The 19237-nt window shown below is 39.6% G+C and overlaps 1 protein-coding gene across 1 annotated transcript; it reads right to left on the minus strand.

The window, feature by feature from the left end:
• Nucleotides 1–187: 187 nt before the first annotated feature.
• Nucleotides 188–18992, minus strand: NADSYN1 (NAD synthetase 1). The gene is made up of 21 exons (XM_050897354.1): nt 18908–18992; nt 18591–18651; nt 18003–18119; nt 17058–17111; nt 16578–16667; nt 15617–15668; nt 14784–14872; nt 13456–13573; nt 11648–11779; nt 10790–10864; nt 10490–10614; nt 10250–10298; nt 9476–9578; nt 8610–8778; nt 8111–8246; nt 6535–6641; nt 5604–5735; nt 5054–5123; nt 4098–4226; nt 3198–3374; nt 188–369 (listed from the first exon to the last, which is right to left on the minus strand). Exons 1-21 carry the CDS (start codon nt 18990–18992, stop codon nt 316–318), a joined length of 2124 nt encoding a protein of 707 aa, XP_050753311.1. The 3' UTR covers nt 188–315.
• Nucleotides 18993–19237: the final 245 nt, after the last annotated feature.

Consider the following 19237-nt stretch of genomic DNA (forward strand, 5'->3'; position numbering starts at 1 on the left):
TCACAAAAGACTACCCTGCATTTATTTATGATTGATGGGCTTATCCAAATATTTTCAATTAAAGGCAAGTAACTCAACTAGTTGAAGAAAATCCTTAATAAATGATTCCTTAGCCAAACTACGGTTTAAGTATATTGGGAACAAAACAGGGAGTCAATCAAAAAAAAAAAAAAAAAAAAAAGACTTGATTACAAAAACCATATACAATGGTCATCTCAACAATTGTTTGGTCACCTCTGCTCATCATCACAGTATACTCCCGTTTTGAACATTCTGCTTAGCAAATTAATTACCACAGTTAAACAAGACAGCAAATCAGTCCACGTCTTCAACTAGAGAAATTCCTTCCTTTTTTTCTAGCTTGGATACCTGCAAGTTAAAAGGAAACTGATTCAATAGTAAAAATAAGTTTGCATTTAATGTCTCCTGTCTTTTCAGACTTCCATCACAAAACAGTGTAGAGCCCAGATTTACCAGGAACTGACAGCGGGATATGCTCTAGGGGACAACTGAGCTGAACAGGGTGTTAGTTGCAGTCAAAAGGGAAGGTCAAACTTTCTTCCCACCCACCCCCTTAACCTCCCCCCGTCTGCATGCTCCCATCAGTTCCTAGGTTTTTTGTCAGTCTGGTGTCTTCCTTTGGCTGACCAAGGAGTGAGACAAGCACCAAAGCCGTCTCAGAAGCCAGGACAGACAGGAAGGGAGGCAAGACTGCCCCTTTCAGTGACAGCTGTCAGATCAGGCCATAACCTGGAACCCTGCCCATAACAGAGAGCCTAGAATAACTAAAACGAACACAGGAAATGCTTTTCATGCACACATACACAATTTTATAAAACTGATCTTCACTGTTCTTAAAACTTAAGAAAAGGAATTACCTTATATTATGCTAAGCTGTTGTTAAGACTAAAAATATAGTTTCAGAAAGGATTCTACAAACTCATGGAGGATAGACCAAGAGCACGAACTAAACACGATGTTCTGCACGTTATCTCTAACTCTGGAAAATTCACTTCTATGTTCCCCAAATCTATGGGGATATATAGGGAGGGTCGTATTATAGAATCCCTGTTCTTATGTTCTTCCTTCAACATCTGCTACTGGTCGTGAAAGAGACACACAAAGATACTCAGGTTGATAAATCTTTTGGTTTGACCAAACGCAGCTAATCTTGTCGTATGACCAGTAAGCACTGGAAAAAGCAGAAGACACTGCAGATACCTAATCCTTGGGGGTAGGTGTGCCAGCTTTCTTCTGAGCTATCTCACAGTTCCTTCAAATTATGCCACCTATTAAAATCCCAGTGAGCATTTTGGCACCTAGAAATTGTTAAAGTGCATGCTCTGACCACCCATCCTTTACCTCAGACGTAACTCAAAGGCAAAAGCTACAGACAGCGCTACTGGAGTTCCTAGGGTTGCTCTAAACCACTAGAAGTGTCATCACCCAGCTGGAACTTCCAGCTAGGTAGAGCTGCATGACATTAAGACTCCAAGGGCAAATCTGGCAATTCCCAGCAAACGCTATGATCTCAGCTTGCTCTCACCCCTGTTCCTTCTGCAGCATATACAGAGGGAATTTTGCACTTAAAAGAGTGGATAACTAAATTGGCTTGACTACACTACAAACATCCAAAGTAGAAAAGTACTTTCCACAAATCCAACAGATTTCTCTATCATTAGCACTCCAAACCGCTTCCCTTCCCAAATGAGCTCAAGCTGTAACATGACTCTTCTACAGGAAAACCTGGCATTACCTAACTAAAGGTGTTTTTTATGTCATTTAGAGTTTATGCCTTATTTTTACAGTCCTGTTACTACGCCAGAAAAACCTTAAGTGCAGATTAAGTCCCAGGAGCATAATTATCAGTGAGACATTGTCCTAGAGAGTGATTGTCTTCAGAATTACAATTGTGCTGAATATGCACAATAAGCGGAAACTCTTGCAGTATTCCCTTTCTCGAATAGGGCAGATTTGACTCACATTATTGCAAGTCATTATTTTGCAGTCTTGCAAAAAGCTATCCATGACAATGAATTATCAGTTCAGGTGACTGTTGCCTAAATAACAGATTCGTCCCCAAACTTGACTCCCAGTTTTCAGGAATAAGTTGCAATGGCTAGTACCCTTCCACACCACAACTGCTATTACACACAAATCTAGTTAAAGAGTGTAAAAATATCCTGGATCATTAAAAGATCTTAATCACATTTACTGTAAGCATAAAATAATTACATTTTGGTCCAGACCCTACAAAAATATTTTACCCAACTCCCACTGAGGCCAAAAGAACTTTTGTCCTGAACTTCAGCGGGAAAAAGTCCAACACAATGGAAAAAAACCCACCATACAGAGCTACAAAAAAGCACTGCACGTGGTAGCTTTTATCCTAGGTTTCAAGGTAATAAAACACTATTACAGCATGTCTGGCATTTCACAGATGAGGGAATTAATATTTTATTACATATATAAACATATTCTTAAAAGCAACTGAGGTGTAAAATCTCTGGCAGAAAAAACTTCAAGGTGCTAAAACTCTACAGCCCAGCACTTTTGCCGTAAAAAAATGCATTAAAACAACATCGAAGGTGTGACTAAAAACTACAAAAAGCTAAGCACGGTTCCAATAGTTGCCTGAGCCCCTCCACACCTCACAGTGCTCAAACAAAGCACTGTACCATTACTGTTGCTGTATTTGAGCAAACACGTATTTATGCGTCAACTGACTTGAAGGTTCAAAAAAGGTATTGTTGTAGAAGCAGGTGGGGGAAGCATTCACAATGACAGATGTAGGTCAAGTCTTAATCCTGCAATTAAACAGATCCCTTCAGACAGGTCCTGAACTGAAACCGAAACACATAAGCTTGTTCTCCGCATTAGCACAAGACTTCATGAGTACGGGTACACCTATTAGTTTCTGGCCTCAGTACATATATTCTCTTTTTTTTTTTCTTCTTCTTCTTGCTTTCCTAGCAATATGACAAGCTGTACTTAACAATGAAAAAAACCAACAGCCTACACTGAAACCAGAGAATTCTTAGCCTCACAGATACGTGAAAAGAACTCTGACAGTTATTTCTGTATTAAACTATTATCCTAAATGCTAGCTGTCTTTTGATGGTTATTCACTGGAACTGGGCTTGTCCCATGGCAAGAGCTTTAAATATAAAACCATACAAGAAGTAGAGGGCATTTACCTGTTTATCTATACACCTAAATTGCCAGGACCATGCGGTGTTATAAAGGAAAGGCCTCAGGTCAAATCGGTTGTCATCTGGACTGTAGTTTTCAGCATGGTAGGAAGGAGTGAGGGTGGTCATTTTATGTCTGTTAATGGAATACATCCTGAAGAAATGCTTAACCTTTGATGCCACCTGGTGTACAAAGAATATAGCTTTTAATCAGATGAAGATTCTTAGTATTTAAAAATTTAGCTGAGAATGTGTTCTAGCTTTACACATCCATTTTCTTCCATTAACATTTACGTAAATTATCTACCACTACTAGTATGAATCACTGTGGATGACCCTACCTATAAGAGGCATTTAAGACCATTTTCAGACACCACCTCGGTCTCTGCACCTAACATTTACCAATAAGTAAGTGCCTCGTAAGAAATCTAACAGTAAGCACTAGCCTCTGCAACTCAGGTGATAATCTGACCTTTTTGCTTTATGCACAAGAAAGGAAGAACTGCATAACAGCAAAGCAGATACCTCTTCAGTGTAGATAGAAAATGGCTCTTGCTTTGAAAGACTATCTCAGAATACGTAACCAAAGGCTTCAAGAGTAGTTAGCCATGTATATGTCAAAGAATAATCTTCCCCTGAAGGTATAGTTCTGAAGTAATTGTCTTCAAATTACCCAATTACTGTTCTAACAATTTGCAACACAGACAACAAGCTCCATTAATTTAAGAGATGCATACCAGTTTTTCCAGCGTATTCTGCTACAGTTGTAGAATAATCTCTAAACACAGAATAATTAAACTATCTTTTTCAGTCAAAAGGAACTCTACTCAACCTTCTTTCAAACATACTCCTTTTTGGCAAAGACATTACATGATTTGATTTTTTTTTTTTTTTTGGGTATATTACCTCTCTTGGAGTACAAATTTCCTTCCACATATTAATCAGCTTACAGAACATACTGTACGGTCCAGCCTTTGCAATTTTTCTTAATTTGCCATAGATTGAGAGCTCTGCATATGTCATCCCCATATCTGCCTGAAATCACACACACAGAAAGTCACTGAAAATCTTAACTATGTAAATTATAATTAATAGTTTTATGGAGCAATTACAATAACGCAGTTTAATCAAAGAAACACCAAAATGAAATTGCCTATGATCAAAAAGACAAAAGAGATAGGAATATTATGAGCAGAAGAAAAAAAAAACAACCTAGAATCTCTCTGAAATGGGAGATTTTAAATTCTTCCATGAAGGTATTTGATTTGGCCAGTGAAAACATTTCTTTCCCGAGAAAGATTTGTTCATTTTCCCTGCTAGGTAGCTTAAATGTAGTGTATATCAGTAAGGTAAGGCCAAATGAAGAAAACCACTAATTCTAGTTCAGCAACCCTTTGCTTTATCGTAAAGTTTTACAATACCCTACAGTTAAATATCCAACAGCCCTTAGAGGTAGCCGTTAGGCTTACCAGTTCTCTCTTATTCAAGTGGATAGCAAAGAGAAGGGCGGGGGGAGAAGAGAAAGGGCTTTGCCACCAGTCATTTTAATAGCAGTAAGGCCCTGACTGACTCTCTTTTGATATTAAGAAAATTTAAAACAAACTGAATTTCAGAACAGCCATCCTTCTAAGTGCCCTAAATATAAAATCATTCAAAAAAAAGTTAATTTGCTGTTTTGGAAACTGTTGTCAACATAGATAAGGCTGGCGTGGGATACTAGTGCCTTGTCAGCAACTTTAAGACTGTTTACAACATGCTTGTCAATAAGCATGGATACATACAAGAGGAAACAATAGTTATTGGACAAAAACCAAATTTGGGGATAAGGCTCACCAGAGCATTTTAAAGTCACTGCCCATTACCTCATCAGTTTGAGCCACTTGTCCATCCACCAGGGGCTCTAACTCCGCAGTGGGCGGAGCTGACATGATACTGTAAGAAAAAGGTAAAAAGAAAAACATGAATTCTATCCAGTCTCATGAGTACTAGTTGCAAACAGTCTGGTTTGTTAAAAATCAAATGCTTTATTCAAAACTTTTTCAGGGCATAAGCTGCTAAAGGACTAGATAACTCTGAAGAAGTGGTACCTGCAAGCTGTTCCAGGTTTAAAAAGCAATGCTTTATACCAAAAACATAAAGCATCTGGTTCCAACAGTTCCTTCAGTGGAATTAACAACACAAACGCTTGCATACAGTAACTCCTAAGGCCGGCGGCGTTTTCAGCACCCAGCAATTTACATTGTGTAAGTATACACAATCATTTAAAAACAGAGGGATATGCAGAATACTTTTTTAATTAGCATTTGCCATATTACTGCAGCTTAGCTCTGTTAGTAGAGAAAACCAAACCGTGAAGTCCACAACATGCTGCATACAAATACAGTCACCAAAAATCACTGCTTCACTACTCACCTTCTGAGGGCCGTGAGCTGAAAATTTTCAATGCAATATTGTATGAAGTTCTTCAAATCAGTCTTGCTGATTCCACCAATGGGATTGATATCAGCACTTGAGCAATCATACTTCGTCAAGTAACCTCGGAGACTGAGCAAGAGAGGAAATTTTATATCATAATAGTAAATAATAATGTATAAACTATTATATATTATACTAATGTTACTATAGAGAATATATATGCAGCATAAAGACAGGGAGAAACAGACTGCATATTGTTAGTGTATTTATACGTAAGGGGCAAACGTGTTCAGCTGCAACAGGGCTATCCTAAAGCCATGAGCGTGCCAGGAGGAGGAAGACAGTATTTTAAACAATTATGAAGCACTGCAAAACTGCCCATGCTAAGGTAATGTATTTGATGCAAAACAATTAAAATACTGTCCTGACCAATTAAAAAAATAAACCCCAAAACACCCATAGAATCAGCACACACTACTCTCACAGCTTCAGAGGTTATCAATCCCACAATCTTATGGGGATTGGTTTAATCTTCAAATAGTCAGCTCTAATAACAGTACTCCTGATTTTTTAAATCTATTTTTCAACTCAAAGTTCACAACTTAATTCCTAATACAGTAATTGAAAATATAACAAATAACAGATTAGAAGGTTAACCTGGTAACTGCACAGGCAAGCTCTACTGAAAACAGCTAAGGAAGGAACAGTATTTTACTGGAAAACTATGACAATACTTTGGCTAAATTTCTGAAAAATACACAATTTTCTGTTCAGGCCGATTCAACTATTGTCATTAATTTCACTGCTATCAGTGTATTCTTAGCTTGTTACCTCTTCTGAGTAATAATCTACACTTTGGTAGAGTCGCAAGGAAATGCAGTGACCTGTTCCCAGTTCACCTGGTTTTAGATTTCTAACTTTCACCAACCTTTCATCCACATTGGCTGATCCTAGCACCAGCAGTCCCCCTGGCATCCCACGAGTCCAAAGCGTCAGCTGAGCAAAGAGGTAGGCAAGGACCATTCTTATTCTAGCCTGCAAAACAAAATGAAAAATAAAGCAAATTTACAAAGCAGAATAATTTCTCCCCAATCACTTTTATTAATCAATTCCCTAAACAAACCCATAAAGAACAAAATGTGAGAGGGGTAAGTGTTACTGCAAGAAGGATGGTCTTGTGGAGAAGATGCCGAACACACGTAGGAAAGCCAGGCTCAGTGTCTGCTACTGCCACAGACTTACATGACTGAGCAAGTTTATTCTACTCTGAATTGCAGAATGGGGAGTAGTTGCCATTTTCTACCTCCTACAAGCACTAATAAGGACCCATGAGGGATGAAGTCTGCAAATAAACACATCTTTTTATGGAGTATTAGACTAAAGGGATTTATTTACATAAAATCCGCACAAAGTTCTCTTTGCTTGTGTCCCCATTCTGGAACACAACTTTTTCTAAGGATGGTAATAATACCAAACAGACCTGAGATTCAACCTCCAGCTCTAGCCACAATTGTGTGTGAAGCTAAGCCAATTGTCACACTCGCCTGCAACTAAAGCCTATCCCATTGCCAAAAAGCTGATAAAGGATTCAATGTTTGCTTCCAGAGGAGACGGCTGGATTTCTCCAGTAACAGCAGGGGAAGAACGATCAAGTCCTCAGCTAACAAAAACTACCAAACACGCTAATCAACATTTAGCCAGAATTAAAACAGAGTTGCTGGTTAGGTTGGAAGCTTTTAAGAATAGGCCAAAAAGAAAGCTATCAAGACAACGAAAGGTACAACTGGAGCCAGGGACTAGAAGTCACTAGGCAGCTATATTTTCTGTGATTCTATAGGATACGTATAGCAGCACTGCCCAGGCACAGCACCAATCTGTTCTGACACAATGAAAATGAGTAAGTGGAAAAGTGTATTTGAGCTGCATTTTATAAGCCTACTGAAGATTAAATACCTTCTGATGTAAAAAAAAATTCTCTTCTACCTTATAAAACTGAGGACATCTAGGAATTGGACTGGGTAAGCTTGACATCTCACACAGAGCCTTTTAAAGGCTGCTAACATTCACCAGAGGAAAGTCTAGTATGCATCAGCACTATTTTTGAGTCTTGACCTGCTACAATCCTACTGGACTCAGACTTGTCTATTAGAATACTTCGCTGCTCATTTCCCTGACCTGGCAACTTTCTGTTGGGATGCTTTTCTAAACAGCATCTAGACCAATGCTATTGATGGGATACAGGCATGTACTATTTCTTCCTGACCATCCTATAAAAGTCACAAACAATAGTTATCTTGGTCTTCTCCTGAGTTATGTGCAGTAGATTTCTCCTGCAGACAAGCATCTACTGAAAGCCCATGAATCTTCAGGGACACACCACAACAAGTTCAGGTTTTACAGCAACGCAAATGAAGGGCCCCCTTGCTACTTTACCATTTTGTAGTCTATCAAAAAAAAAAAAAAAAAAAAGGCCTCTGACCTGATTCAGCCTACATGAAACACACCTGCACATTCTGGAGTGCCAGGTTTTCTCTGCTGCTCCCTCCGTAGACAGAAAAACAGGGAGTTCGACCTGTCACCATGCTGAAAATTCCCACAATAGCTTTCACAGCCGCATCTATGTTCAGATTGATGTGATAGCTGAGAAGAATTCAAGCACAAGTGACTCAACTAGCACAATCTGACTATATAAGATAGCATTAAAAAAAGGCAAAAACCCCACCCATCAAATGATGTTTTAAGGCTGCTACCATCTCAGATCTGGTATGAAGAAACTTAGGAAAAAATAACACTTTCCAGAGTCTGTTTCCAAATTTCCATGTCCTTCACCAAATGCTTCTAAGTTTGCCTCACGTTTACACAGTTAAATAACAATGTCTGCAATATTCCTACTTAACACACCTACTATTCCTCTCCTATTTTTTCCCATTTTAGAGTTTGAAAGTTTTATATGAAAGTCTTTGCCAGAACATGATTTTTTTTCCAGCACTTCTCAACTTGTACCTGCCTATTTGCTCAGCCAGAAGTTTAGCCCTGTTGCAAGTATCCTGGGAGGAGTTCTCACTAGCCATATAGCAAGTGGTAAAGATCCGCTTGCAAAATTCTCGAGGATCCTCAGGGACATAGGTCTCATCATTCACAATCTTGCGCGCATCAGCCAGCACATCCGCATCTGAGGACAAAGCAAAAGAAATAGAACAAGAGTGGAAACTGTTGTGCTCCTGCTATCCAGGATATGCAAATATCTTGTATGTTTCTTGTATTCCGATTAAACTTTACACTGCCCCTCACAAGTAAGATGACTCCATCATCTAACTCCCCAAACATATTTTCATATATGAAATAAAAGAATTACTGATTTTGCTCCTAATTTTGAACACAGAAATATTAAATCCTTTTGTTCTATGCCTTAAAGAAACTTCATAGAAAATATGATCCAATGTGTACAAAGGCTTAGCTAAATGCATACGGTCTACTTAAAGCCAGTTTAAGAGCTTGAACCATGCCTAACCATGTTTTGCAGTGCCGAATTTAATAGAAGGAGAAAATTCTCATGATAAACTGAAATCCCAAAACTACACCAGCCAACATGATACCTATCAACTTTGAATGATACTCTAGACAGAAACTAGTCTGAGTTCCACATCCAATTCTTAAACCCAAAATGAAAACTACTAAGCCAATTCAAAGAACCTGAAATCTGGACGCACATTTTTGCTGGAATTTCTGAAGAGATACAAAGGATTCCATTAGAACAACTGGGCAAGAGTCTACCATTAATGACCTCTTGCATCTATTGCACCTAGCTAATATTAACTTGTCCATAACCATTAGTAAGCATGGCTAGCCAGGCGTGCATATCTACTTACTTCCATTCTTGACTGCCAGGCAAACCTGGTGACACATAGAGTATACTATGCAAGCTGTAGCGGAGCTGTCAATTCCACCACTAAGAGGTAGGAGAAATCCTGCCTTGAAAACAGAGCAAGGAAGATGTTCCAAATAGCAAAATCAGAAAAATATATATCGCACCATTCAGAAACATACTCTTGTAAAAGAATTGCACGTACATTGTTCCAAGTCTGCTTGTATTCTATTGGGGAAAAACAAACAAACGAACAAACCAGACGTAGCAAACCCTCTTAAACTCTTATCGACTGGACAATCAAACAAGTAGCCAGTGTAAACCCTTTCACTAGAAAAACTTCCAGCTTGTCTTTACCCTCTAGTAAGACAGAGCTAATAAAAAGGATTACATTTTTCATGTATATTTCGCTATTGAACTGAGCTACTAGTTCATGTCATCCTGCTTATTTTAAACACCTCCATTATGCCATTAAAATATTTTCCTTACTGAAAAAACAGTGTTTCAAAGAAAAAGAAATCCCCTTTATTAGGTAAGTTTGACTATTGCTTTCAAAGAAAGCATGATTCCCAAGGAAAAGGTCTGAAGAGCATACTGAAGTCACACTTTGCATACAGGTTTTAAGTCTGAATGAGCTACCAGTGAAAAACTCAAACCTTGCACCTTGGACCAACATCACTTTGCATTAACAGCAGCAGAAGATAGCAATCTGTACTGTCCCTATGGCACAGAAGAAGATGTGTATGCCAAGGCAAAGAACAAGAACAGTTGTTCTTACCTGTTTGCTGCGCCTTAAATAGTCCCAAAGCCAACATGCAGGACCAAGGCTGAAATTACAAAATATGCTTATTCCAAGAGGGTTATGGAATGAGATCTAAGCAAGTCAACGTATTTACTGTGGTCTTCCAATGAGGTACTTTCTTTACTTAAATATAAATAAGAGCTTATGTTTATCTCTTTGTTTTTGTTTTTTTTTAATCAAAATAATTTTCAAATAACAGATTCAGTATGTGCTTACCTGATCTCCTCCTCAGGACTATGATGTCTCCACTGGATTGGCACACAAGTAGGTACAGCTACCTCATCAGAACATGACAGAGCAAAATTCACTTTTACCCTGGGATAAGGATTCACTTTACTTGCCTAAGCAATAGTACAGAAGAATTGGGAACACATCAATTTAAATGTAGCATACACCTATAAAACACCAGATCTATAGAATACTGTGAAAAATCAAGACATGCAAATACTTTTTAAATTCAGTAACTATTCAAACTTGGCAGAGTTTACAAACATAACCTCCGTAAAGAATTATTACCGCTAAGTTACGAGATGAAATCTCTGCTCTGTAACTTCGAACATCCTCCAAGTCCAGAGTGGCAACCAGCACCTCCTATGGAAAGGCTTTAAACATTAGATTGACTCTACACAAACAGATAAACAATGTTTGACAGGCCTGGACTACAAAAAATGTTGGGGAAGAAGAATGCATGCAACTTTTTTCCATACACATTTTTATGCTCACTTCACAAGTCATTTCTGACTCAGTAGAATTACTTACATTACAAAGCAAGCACCACTGACTCGCTTCACTGAGTACACTAGGACGCTCATAAACCACAATAAATTTATAGCGCTTGTCAGATGGCTGAACAACAGGTTCACCATCAGTTGCGGCAAAGGACAAGAGGAAAAGGCAAGAAGCATACTGGGGAAAGAGATGAATTTGGCACATCATGTGAGGAAACCTGCAGCTTTGATGACAAATCTACTGAGAAAGGGCTTCTTGAAGTAAAGCTCAACCTATCAAACCTTTTGTCTACCAAACCGGGTCATAATTAGAACACTGCAATCTTTGCCCTTTTTTTCTTAGATAAGGGAATGTAAGTTAACAGGGTCTCTCCTAAACGTGGTGATTGCATATGCAAACATTTTCATGAAGTTCCTCCACTGTGACAGCTCTTCCTCACTCGCAAAAGCAGGAGAGCTACTGTAGATCAAGTCTGGGCAATTTGACTAGGAAAAACCTTGGATCTAGTTGAAAAGCATAGTAAAAATACATCTTTTTTAGTCTAGAGACATGGACCTAGTATCTGGAATGTCTGAAAAGTGATGAGCGTAAATGTAGCCACACTAATTTCAGCTGTAACTAGCAGCTATAGGTTGAATATATTACCACATCATCGAGTGAAAACTGGGATCCTTGTGCAACTGTTTCCCCATTCATTGAAATCATGGCACAGCCATCGTAATACAGACGATCTCCATCACAGCCTTTCTGGTTAGCTAAAATATATATTCCACCATTCTGGGAGGAAAACAAACATGCAGACAAAAAAATGCTTTTCAGAATACAGCCCCTGACAGAATGTTAAAAGACAAAATGTTATTTCTCTGTTCCTGTCCTTCTTATAATCTTCCTCTATCATTACATTGTGACTGATTTACAGCTGGGACTCTCTCTTGTCATTTGAAAGAGAGTGATATACATGTGATAGACATAACGGAAACAAGTAATTACATAAGTAAATGTAGTAAGTGAGCTCTATCCCTTTCACACGGTTGGAAGACAGGAGTCTTCTGTTATTAGCAAGAGTCGTTCCCTTAGCCCAAATAGAGAGGGCTGCACTTCTAAATTGAAATTCTAAGTTCAAATAGAGATTGAGAAAAGCAGGGAGATGATGACAGAAGCTGTGTTTGGATATCTGAGGACAGAGCAGATACTGTTAAATATAACCAAAGCATGTTAAATTACAGTGACAAAGCAGTTGTACAAATTAAACATTTTTCACAGTGTAATGTACATTCATTACTTTGTTTTTGTCCCCATCACTGTTAGACAGGATTACAGTCTAATAGCTACATGTCTTCTCTTCTTTAAAATAAACAGAACTTTCAAAGTAGAAAAATACAATATATTTTAAGTAAGAAGATGATGGGGGAAAAAAAAAAGAAGTCTGAGTTTAAACACTGATTTCTATTTCCCCTTCCTGATATAGTTACCGATATTTCTCCAACATAATGTTGCTACGTGAACGAAAAATCGGGAAACTGTCATTTTAAGGAAACGAAAGAGACCTTTGGCTGGTTTTTATGTGCCAGAAAAATAACCCCCTCTGTTACCCCAATTACAAGCTGGCAACAAGCTGCCAATTCAGTACATAATGCATATGGAGGGAGACTGTTTAGGCACAGATAACTACAGGGAGCAACCACAGCCACTGGTTGTTTGCCCTTTATGCAGAATGTGCATTCAACAACACCCTTTCAAGCTGGTTATTCTCTGTATGCAGTGGATTCAACATTTCATACTTCCAATTACTGAAAGCCAGTTACTCTGATTAACTATTTTCTACCCGTTATACAAGCGTGATATTTTTTGTCTTCAATGTTTAACGGAATTAAGATCAGGGACATCAAATACATTTTTGGAGCATAAGTCTCCAGAGCTGGGAGTTACCCAACTGTTTTAAGGCATTCTGACTCTTCTTTATAGATGTGTGTGAAAGATAAATGATATAGTTGGCATGTCAGTGCAGAACTATGTGCTTCCATGCAAAGTTTCTTCTGGGAGTTCCCCCCCCGCCCCCCACAGGTAGGTTTGTATCTCCCCTACTCCCATGCAAATACCAAATGGCCTCTCTTCTAGTCCTCTAGACCAGACAGAGCTGACCTGCAATCAAACAGCCTCTGGCATTTGGGGTCACAGAGCTGGAAACAAGTTACAGTGCTTCACATTAGAGCATGATATGTAGCAGGGTGCCCCAAAGAAGTACAGTCCTCCAGCCAGAGAGCTCTTCCCCTATAGCTGATTCAATCAGAGAAGGCAATTACAGGTAAGAAAACAAGAAACTAACAACAAGGACTGTCAAAGCCCCCGTGCTCATGCTATGTCCTATCACAGGAGAGGAGACTGTTCTGAAAAATAAAAAAAAAAAAGAGGTGCATAACCAGAAAATTAATATTTGTGTTTTAAGCGTATACCTTTGCTGTGGCAGAATTCACCAAATCCACCCGGGTGTGAGCCTTCCGCAGCACATGGTGACTCCCTGAAGAGTTAGTGAAAATTTCCACGCCGTCAAGTCCCATTTCAATATGAGGGCTGTCAAAGCAAAAGGCAGAAAAACTGACCTTGCAAGGTCAGTTGTCCCATTTTCCTTCTCTCTTAGCAAATCCAAAAGCATAAGCAAACAGAACCACAAGAAGGAAAAGACTTTTACTACTGTTTTCTTTTTGCAATGTCAAAAGAAATAAATATGAAAAAAATCACATCTTTGTCTGTAACATACCACACCTTCTGCAGTTACAAGGAAATGAATATCTGTAACTGGGAGATTTGGAAAAATATCGGGAACATTTTGTTTATTTTGTGTTAACTACAACAGCTTTCATGCATGCAAAGCTTTCAGCTTTCATATCTCCACCCCCACCCCGCATCAGACCTTTGTGAATGGGATCTTCTTTGTGGTTGGGAAGAGCTTTAAATTGTAACAGGAACTAAAATAACAACACGAAATATTACTTAAGGGCACCAGGCTTTGCTTTCCCTTAGAGACCTTTTGTTGTTTCCTTCTGCACTGTCTTTATGCATTGTCTGATGCTGATTAAAAAATAAAGCAGAAGGATTAAGCTAACAGCAAAATAGAAAAAAATAAGCGATACATCTCAAAGTGATGTTGCCTAGAAGCCTATGCTCTAGCTTGTCAAATATAAGAGCGCTAAATTTGTCTGTTAAGTGGAATGCTTTGGAGGAGTTGGTCAAAGCCGAAGATAAAAAGAATAAAGTAAATAAAATAAAAAGACCGACTGGTACTCTCAGATTTTTGAGACTAGGCACAGTAAGTGGGAATAATAGGGGATTATAATTGCTAGTCAAAATTGACACTACAAATTGATACAAAGTAACTGTCACTTTGACCCTAGATCAAGTTACAGAGATGGCTCCTGAGAGGACATTTCAACCTCACGCTGAACTAAAAGCAGAACAATATCTGGAATGGGAGCACTGTAGTTATTTGTCATTTGCTTCCTCAGGTCACCTTTTTCATTCCACTTCTTTTCTACATTTCTCTCCTACCTTCTGTTTCAAACGAATTTAGCTTAAGTACCTAAAACTTCTTTTGCCACTCTGCATCTAGCCTAGTGAAATCTTTCCCATGATGTATTTATTGCTCCTAATTATATTTCAGCTTACTGGCACTTTCTGAAAGATATACTGCCTGGAAGAATAATACGCAGATTTTTTCAAACATTTATTTCAGGCAGGTCCAGGGTATGTTTTAGTTTACTTTTCATTTCTTCTTCTCCTTTACCTGTTTGGTGCCCAGAGTTCTTCGCATATTTCTGCCCCTAGGCAGGTATCTTTGGTTGCTAACACTGCATCCCCAAAAGGAACAGCTTCCTGAGACAAAACAAGAACATCCTTACACACATGTAACAGAAGAATCTATTCCACTCAAAAAGTTAACTACAAATCTAAAAAAAATATAAAATTGAATACTCACTTCTGTGAAATGAGTGACACAGTATCAATCACATTACACCTTCCTTCATTTTATACCAAGTTAAAAAAAAAAAAAAAAGCTCTAAACTGCAAATCTCTGGATTGTACTGAACTTTTGTGTTGAAATTTCAGTAGTATTCAGATCCAGTGCTTTGCTTCAGGACAGGACAATTGCTTTTGAATTAAACAATCTACAAAACAGAGACTGTCTTTTGCTAGGAATCACGCTTATGCGTTAGCGGGAAATAACCTACGTTTTAGACCCTTCTTAATCAATAAAGTTAAATTTTTATTTTATTTTTTTACCTCAAAACCCATACTCATTTCTAGTCTCAAGCACAGATAAACTAAGTACCAGAACTGTGCAAAATAAGACTATCTTCAAGGTCCTGTATATATAAATAACTGAGGCAAATTTAAAATTTACTTGTTTTGCCACCAAATACTAACATAAACAAGGTTAACTTATGCTCTCATTTAATGTAACTGAGAACTATCACTGAAACCTATGAATTTGCAACGTGACTGATGGCAGAATTTGGTGTACTACGGTTTTATACCACAAATTCTATTCATTTAAATTGCTGAAACTGGAAGATGCTAAAGTTAAAAAGAAAAGAAAAAAATCCTTTACAAACTTACCTGTCCAGTCACTTCCTGAATTATCCTGGGTAGAAAATATTCCTCCACATGCCTAAAGCAGGTTTATAGGTTGTGAATACATCGTTATGTAAATCATGGCTTAAAAACTGATTCTAATCTCCACATTCTGTCACCTTCTAAGATTGATTAAAGAAATTGCACTTCAGTTGTACAGGGCTGTGTATGTTTAAGAAAAAAAAAAAAAGGACCTTCATACTTTCTGTGCAATTAATCAGAAATGTTAAGATTATAAGCTAGCAACATCCCACTTGGCTTCAGAAATGCATGGTAAACAATGCTCCATCCTAGCTATAAACTAGACCTAACAAAGAACACACCATGCAAGTCAAATACCAAATACGTTTCTCTTTTTGCAGTGTTACGACATGAGTAACTCAGAACTCATCTGGAATTGACTGGGGGTAAGAGGACAGATGCTCAGGGGCTCTCTCAGAAGTACTTCACTGAGACCATCAAGTCAGAACATTCTCTGACGACAGGATGAGTGCAGGGCATGAGAGATGAGCATCAAGCGTATTTTGCAGCATCATAAGGTATGTAGCTTCCATCCTCTGCAGTCGTTGAAATTCTGACAGAGCTCATCCATTTCACATTGTTTTCCAGTTTAATATTTAACAGGATGCAGCAATCGAGCAGATAAACACATGCTCTTCCAATCCTGAACTGCTTATAGTTAGAAAGTAGACACAAGGAAACCGACACTACTACACTGGTTGCAGGATCATTCAGCCACACTTTTCCTTCCAGGTCAGCAATTCAGAGTTTGATTGTACTTAATAAGCTTTCTAACTGAGCTTCAATTACATCGCTTAGCTGGCTCTGTCTTGCTGCTCACCCTGCAGCAGCACTGATGGATTGCTATAGAGATTTCAATCCTTCTGCTGTGGCTGCAAACGGCAAGCTGTGTTTTTAAATGCAATTTTAATGGTAGCCAGCCTACCTTGCTTTGTTCCACGGGGTAAACCATCTAAGTTCCCTGTAGTTTCCTGCATTTGCCAATGATATTTTTGGTCTGATCAGAAGAATTTTTCTTAAAACATAAAACAAAACAGAAAGGGCAAGTTAAGACCTGATGTACAGCCAAACAAGACTAAATAAGAACACCGATTAATACCAACTCTTTTTTAGTATTATGATGTACATTAAACAACTACTATGTACAATGATTTTTTAAGTTTCTGTTTGCAGACTTAAGGGTTTTTTTCTGGAGTCTTTCAGAAAGCAGTAGAAATTTAGTTTCTACAAATTCAGAAAGGAAAAAGAGACAATGGAAAATGTTAGTTGTCTCTCAAAATTTAGTAGATAGGAAGACAACTCCATTGCTCTATATAACACTGAAAAATCTTTCTTGAAGGCCAAACAGGTCTCTGAAAGGATACACTAATGCACTGTCTCACAAAACACATAAAGAACTACTTACTTATTTAAAAAGATCACTCGACAATTGTAGCGAACGTTTCTGTGCAGAACAGGCCTGTGAAAATAAGAAGCAATGTTACCAGTGGCTAAGCTCATTAAATGAAATTTAAAAAAGCTACAGAATCTGCTTCACTGCACAAAAACTGTTTTTAAGACAACACTTCTACACTGTATCGCTAAAGGGAATTAAGCAAAACAATATATCAAGTTTTAGCTTCTAATTTTTTAATTCAAATAGTTGTTTGCACAAATCAGAGTTACTGACCATTCTGTCAGTCTCAGATATATCAACTGCTGCCAGATCACCGGCATGCTTGAGAAGCACAAGCAGACCAGAAGAATCTCCCTGCTTGGGCTAACTTATTTAATCGCACCTGACTCCTTATGACACTACCAGGCTAGTTCAAAATAAAGCTAGCTTTACGCACTTATATCAATACTAAAACAAGTAGGTGTACATATATTAATTTTACTGTTATAATTTATCACTGTTCACTGTCAGCATGTGACTTACAATGGTTTCAGTGATTCTGACACACACGTTACTTAAAGACACGTGTTACTTAAAGATGTGTGCCAGTCAAAGCAAGTTACATCAGCCCTGACATTCCTGAAAGAGAGTACATTTATAAAGCGCTTTGCGTTACGTGTAATACAAAGTCTTACCCATGGCAATAGGGCCCAGCCATTAAGGTTCCCAATAAATAACTGTAATTATCCTATTTCTCCCTTGAAGGGCTCAACCACCAGAAACCTTTGAGAGGATTACCTTTCAGAAAGCGTTTTGCATGTTGCAGTCCCTAGTCATGGTAATTAAAAGGGAAAGTAGTGCAGTTCCTAAGATGTGTTTACAAGTTTGGTGCAGAGCCCTCGCTATCCTGAAACACAGCAGAGGCAGCATTCCTAAAGACCTACCCCTTGATCATAGGCACACAAAAAAACTTACATTCCCACATCACAGATAATATCTTGAGTAGCTGGAGACTCCAAAAGCTTTGCCAGAACTTCAAACGAATGCAAGAGCGTGTCAGACTCGTAATAGTGATCCGAGCAGCCGTAACCACTGCATACAAAAACATAAGAAATCAAAAATTCAGCCAACATCGGCACGAGAGCCAAGGGACCAGAACTACTGCAGACAAGGAACACCTCATCCACACAGGCGATTTATACAGAACATGCAGAAGCAGTGCTGTCAACATCATCCCTACTGACGACACGTAAAACTCCGTGGCATTGCTGGGATATTCCTTTCAAGAGCAGCAGCCTGGGCCTAGGTGGAATTGAAAGCACTACAGCTTCTGTGAAGGAAGACTCGCTGAAATAGGTCAAAAATTATCGGTACCAGTCACGTTTCCAAGACAAGAGAACCAATCTTGTGCTTGCAACTGCAACGTTTTTCTTTGTGCTGACAGCCGCGTGCTTTAAGTGACGCTTTGGGCATTAGAGTCCTACACGGCTGATTTTCTTACTGACTGTTCTTCAGTAATTCATTGGGAACGTACCAAACCCAGAACCAACAAAGCACTCTTACCAGATTTCGAGCTCAGGACCAAGCCGGTACCGGGCTCCTTGGCTCTTTGCGATGTCAATACCTGGAAGAACGTTGCATTAAACACCAGCCGGACGCTCAGGCCCGGCCCGCCCTGCCCAGACGCCCCCGGCCGCGGGAGACCCCGCGGCTCCGGCAACCGGGCTGCACACGACAGGCACGGCCTCCGCCGCTGCCCCGACGAGAAACGCGCGGAGGGAGGGACGCTTCCCGATAGCCGGGGGCGGGCAGCCAGCGAGCTCCGCAGGGCTGGGGCCGGGCGCCCACGGAGCAGCCGGTACCGCCGCCACCCCACTCACTTCTGAAAATCCTCTCCAGGTTGCCCTCAAAATCCAGAGCCCACTGGTTGAGGGCGCAAGTGGCCACGGTCACCACCCTGCCCATGGCGGCCATGCCGCCTCCCCCGCCGCTTCCGGGGCGGCGCCGGGCCATCCCCTCCCGCGGCTGGCCGCGTCGGTGCCGGGGGGCGAGGCCCTTCCTCTGCTCGCTGGGGCTGGCGGCGATTCCCGCCCCGTGAGCCTGGCAAAGGCCGGCTCCGTGGAGAGCTGCTGCCGAGCCCCTGCTGTGGCTCCTCCGGCGGCGTTTTCTGCGGCACCCCCTTACCCGGTTTCTGCAATTTTGCATCCCCA

Source organism: Gymnogyps californianus, chromosome 5, assembly GCF_018139145.2.
Source record: "Gymnogyps californianus isolate 813 chromosome 5, ASM1813914v2, whole genome shotgun sequence".
Taxonomy (NCBI): domain Eukaryota; kingdom Metazoa; phylum Chordata; class Aves; order Accipitriformes; family Cathartidae; genus Gymnogyps; species Gymnogyps californianus.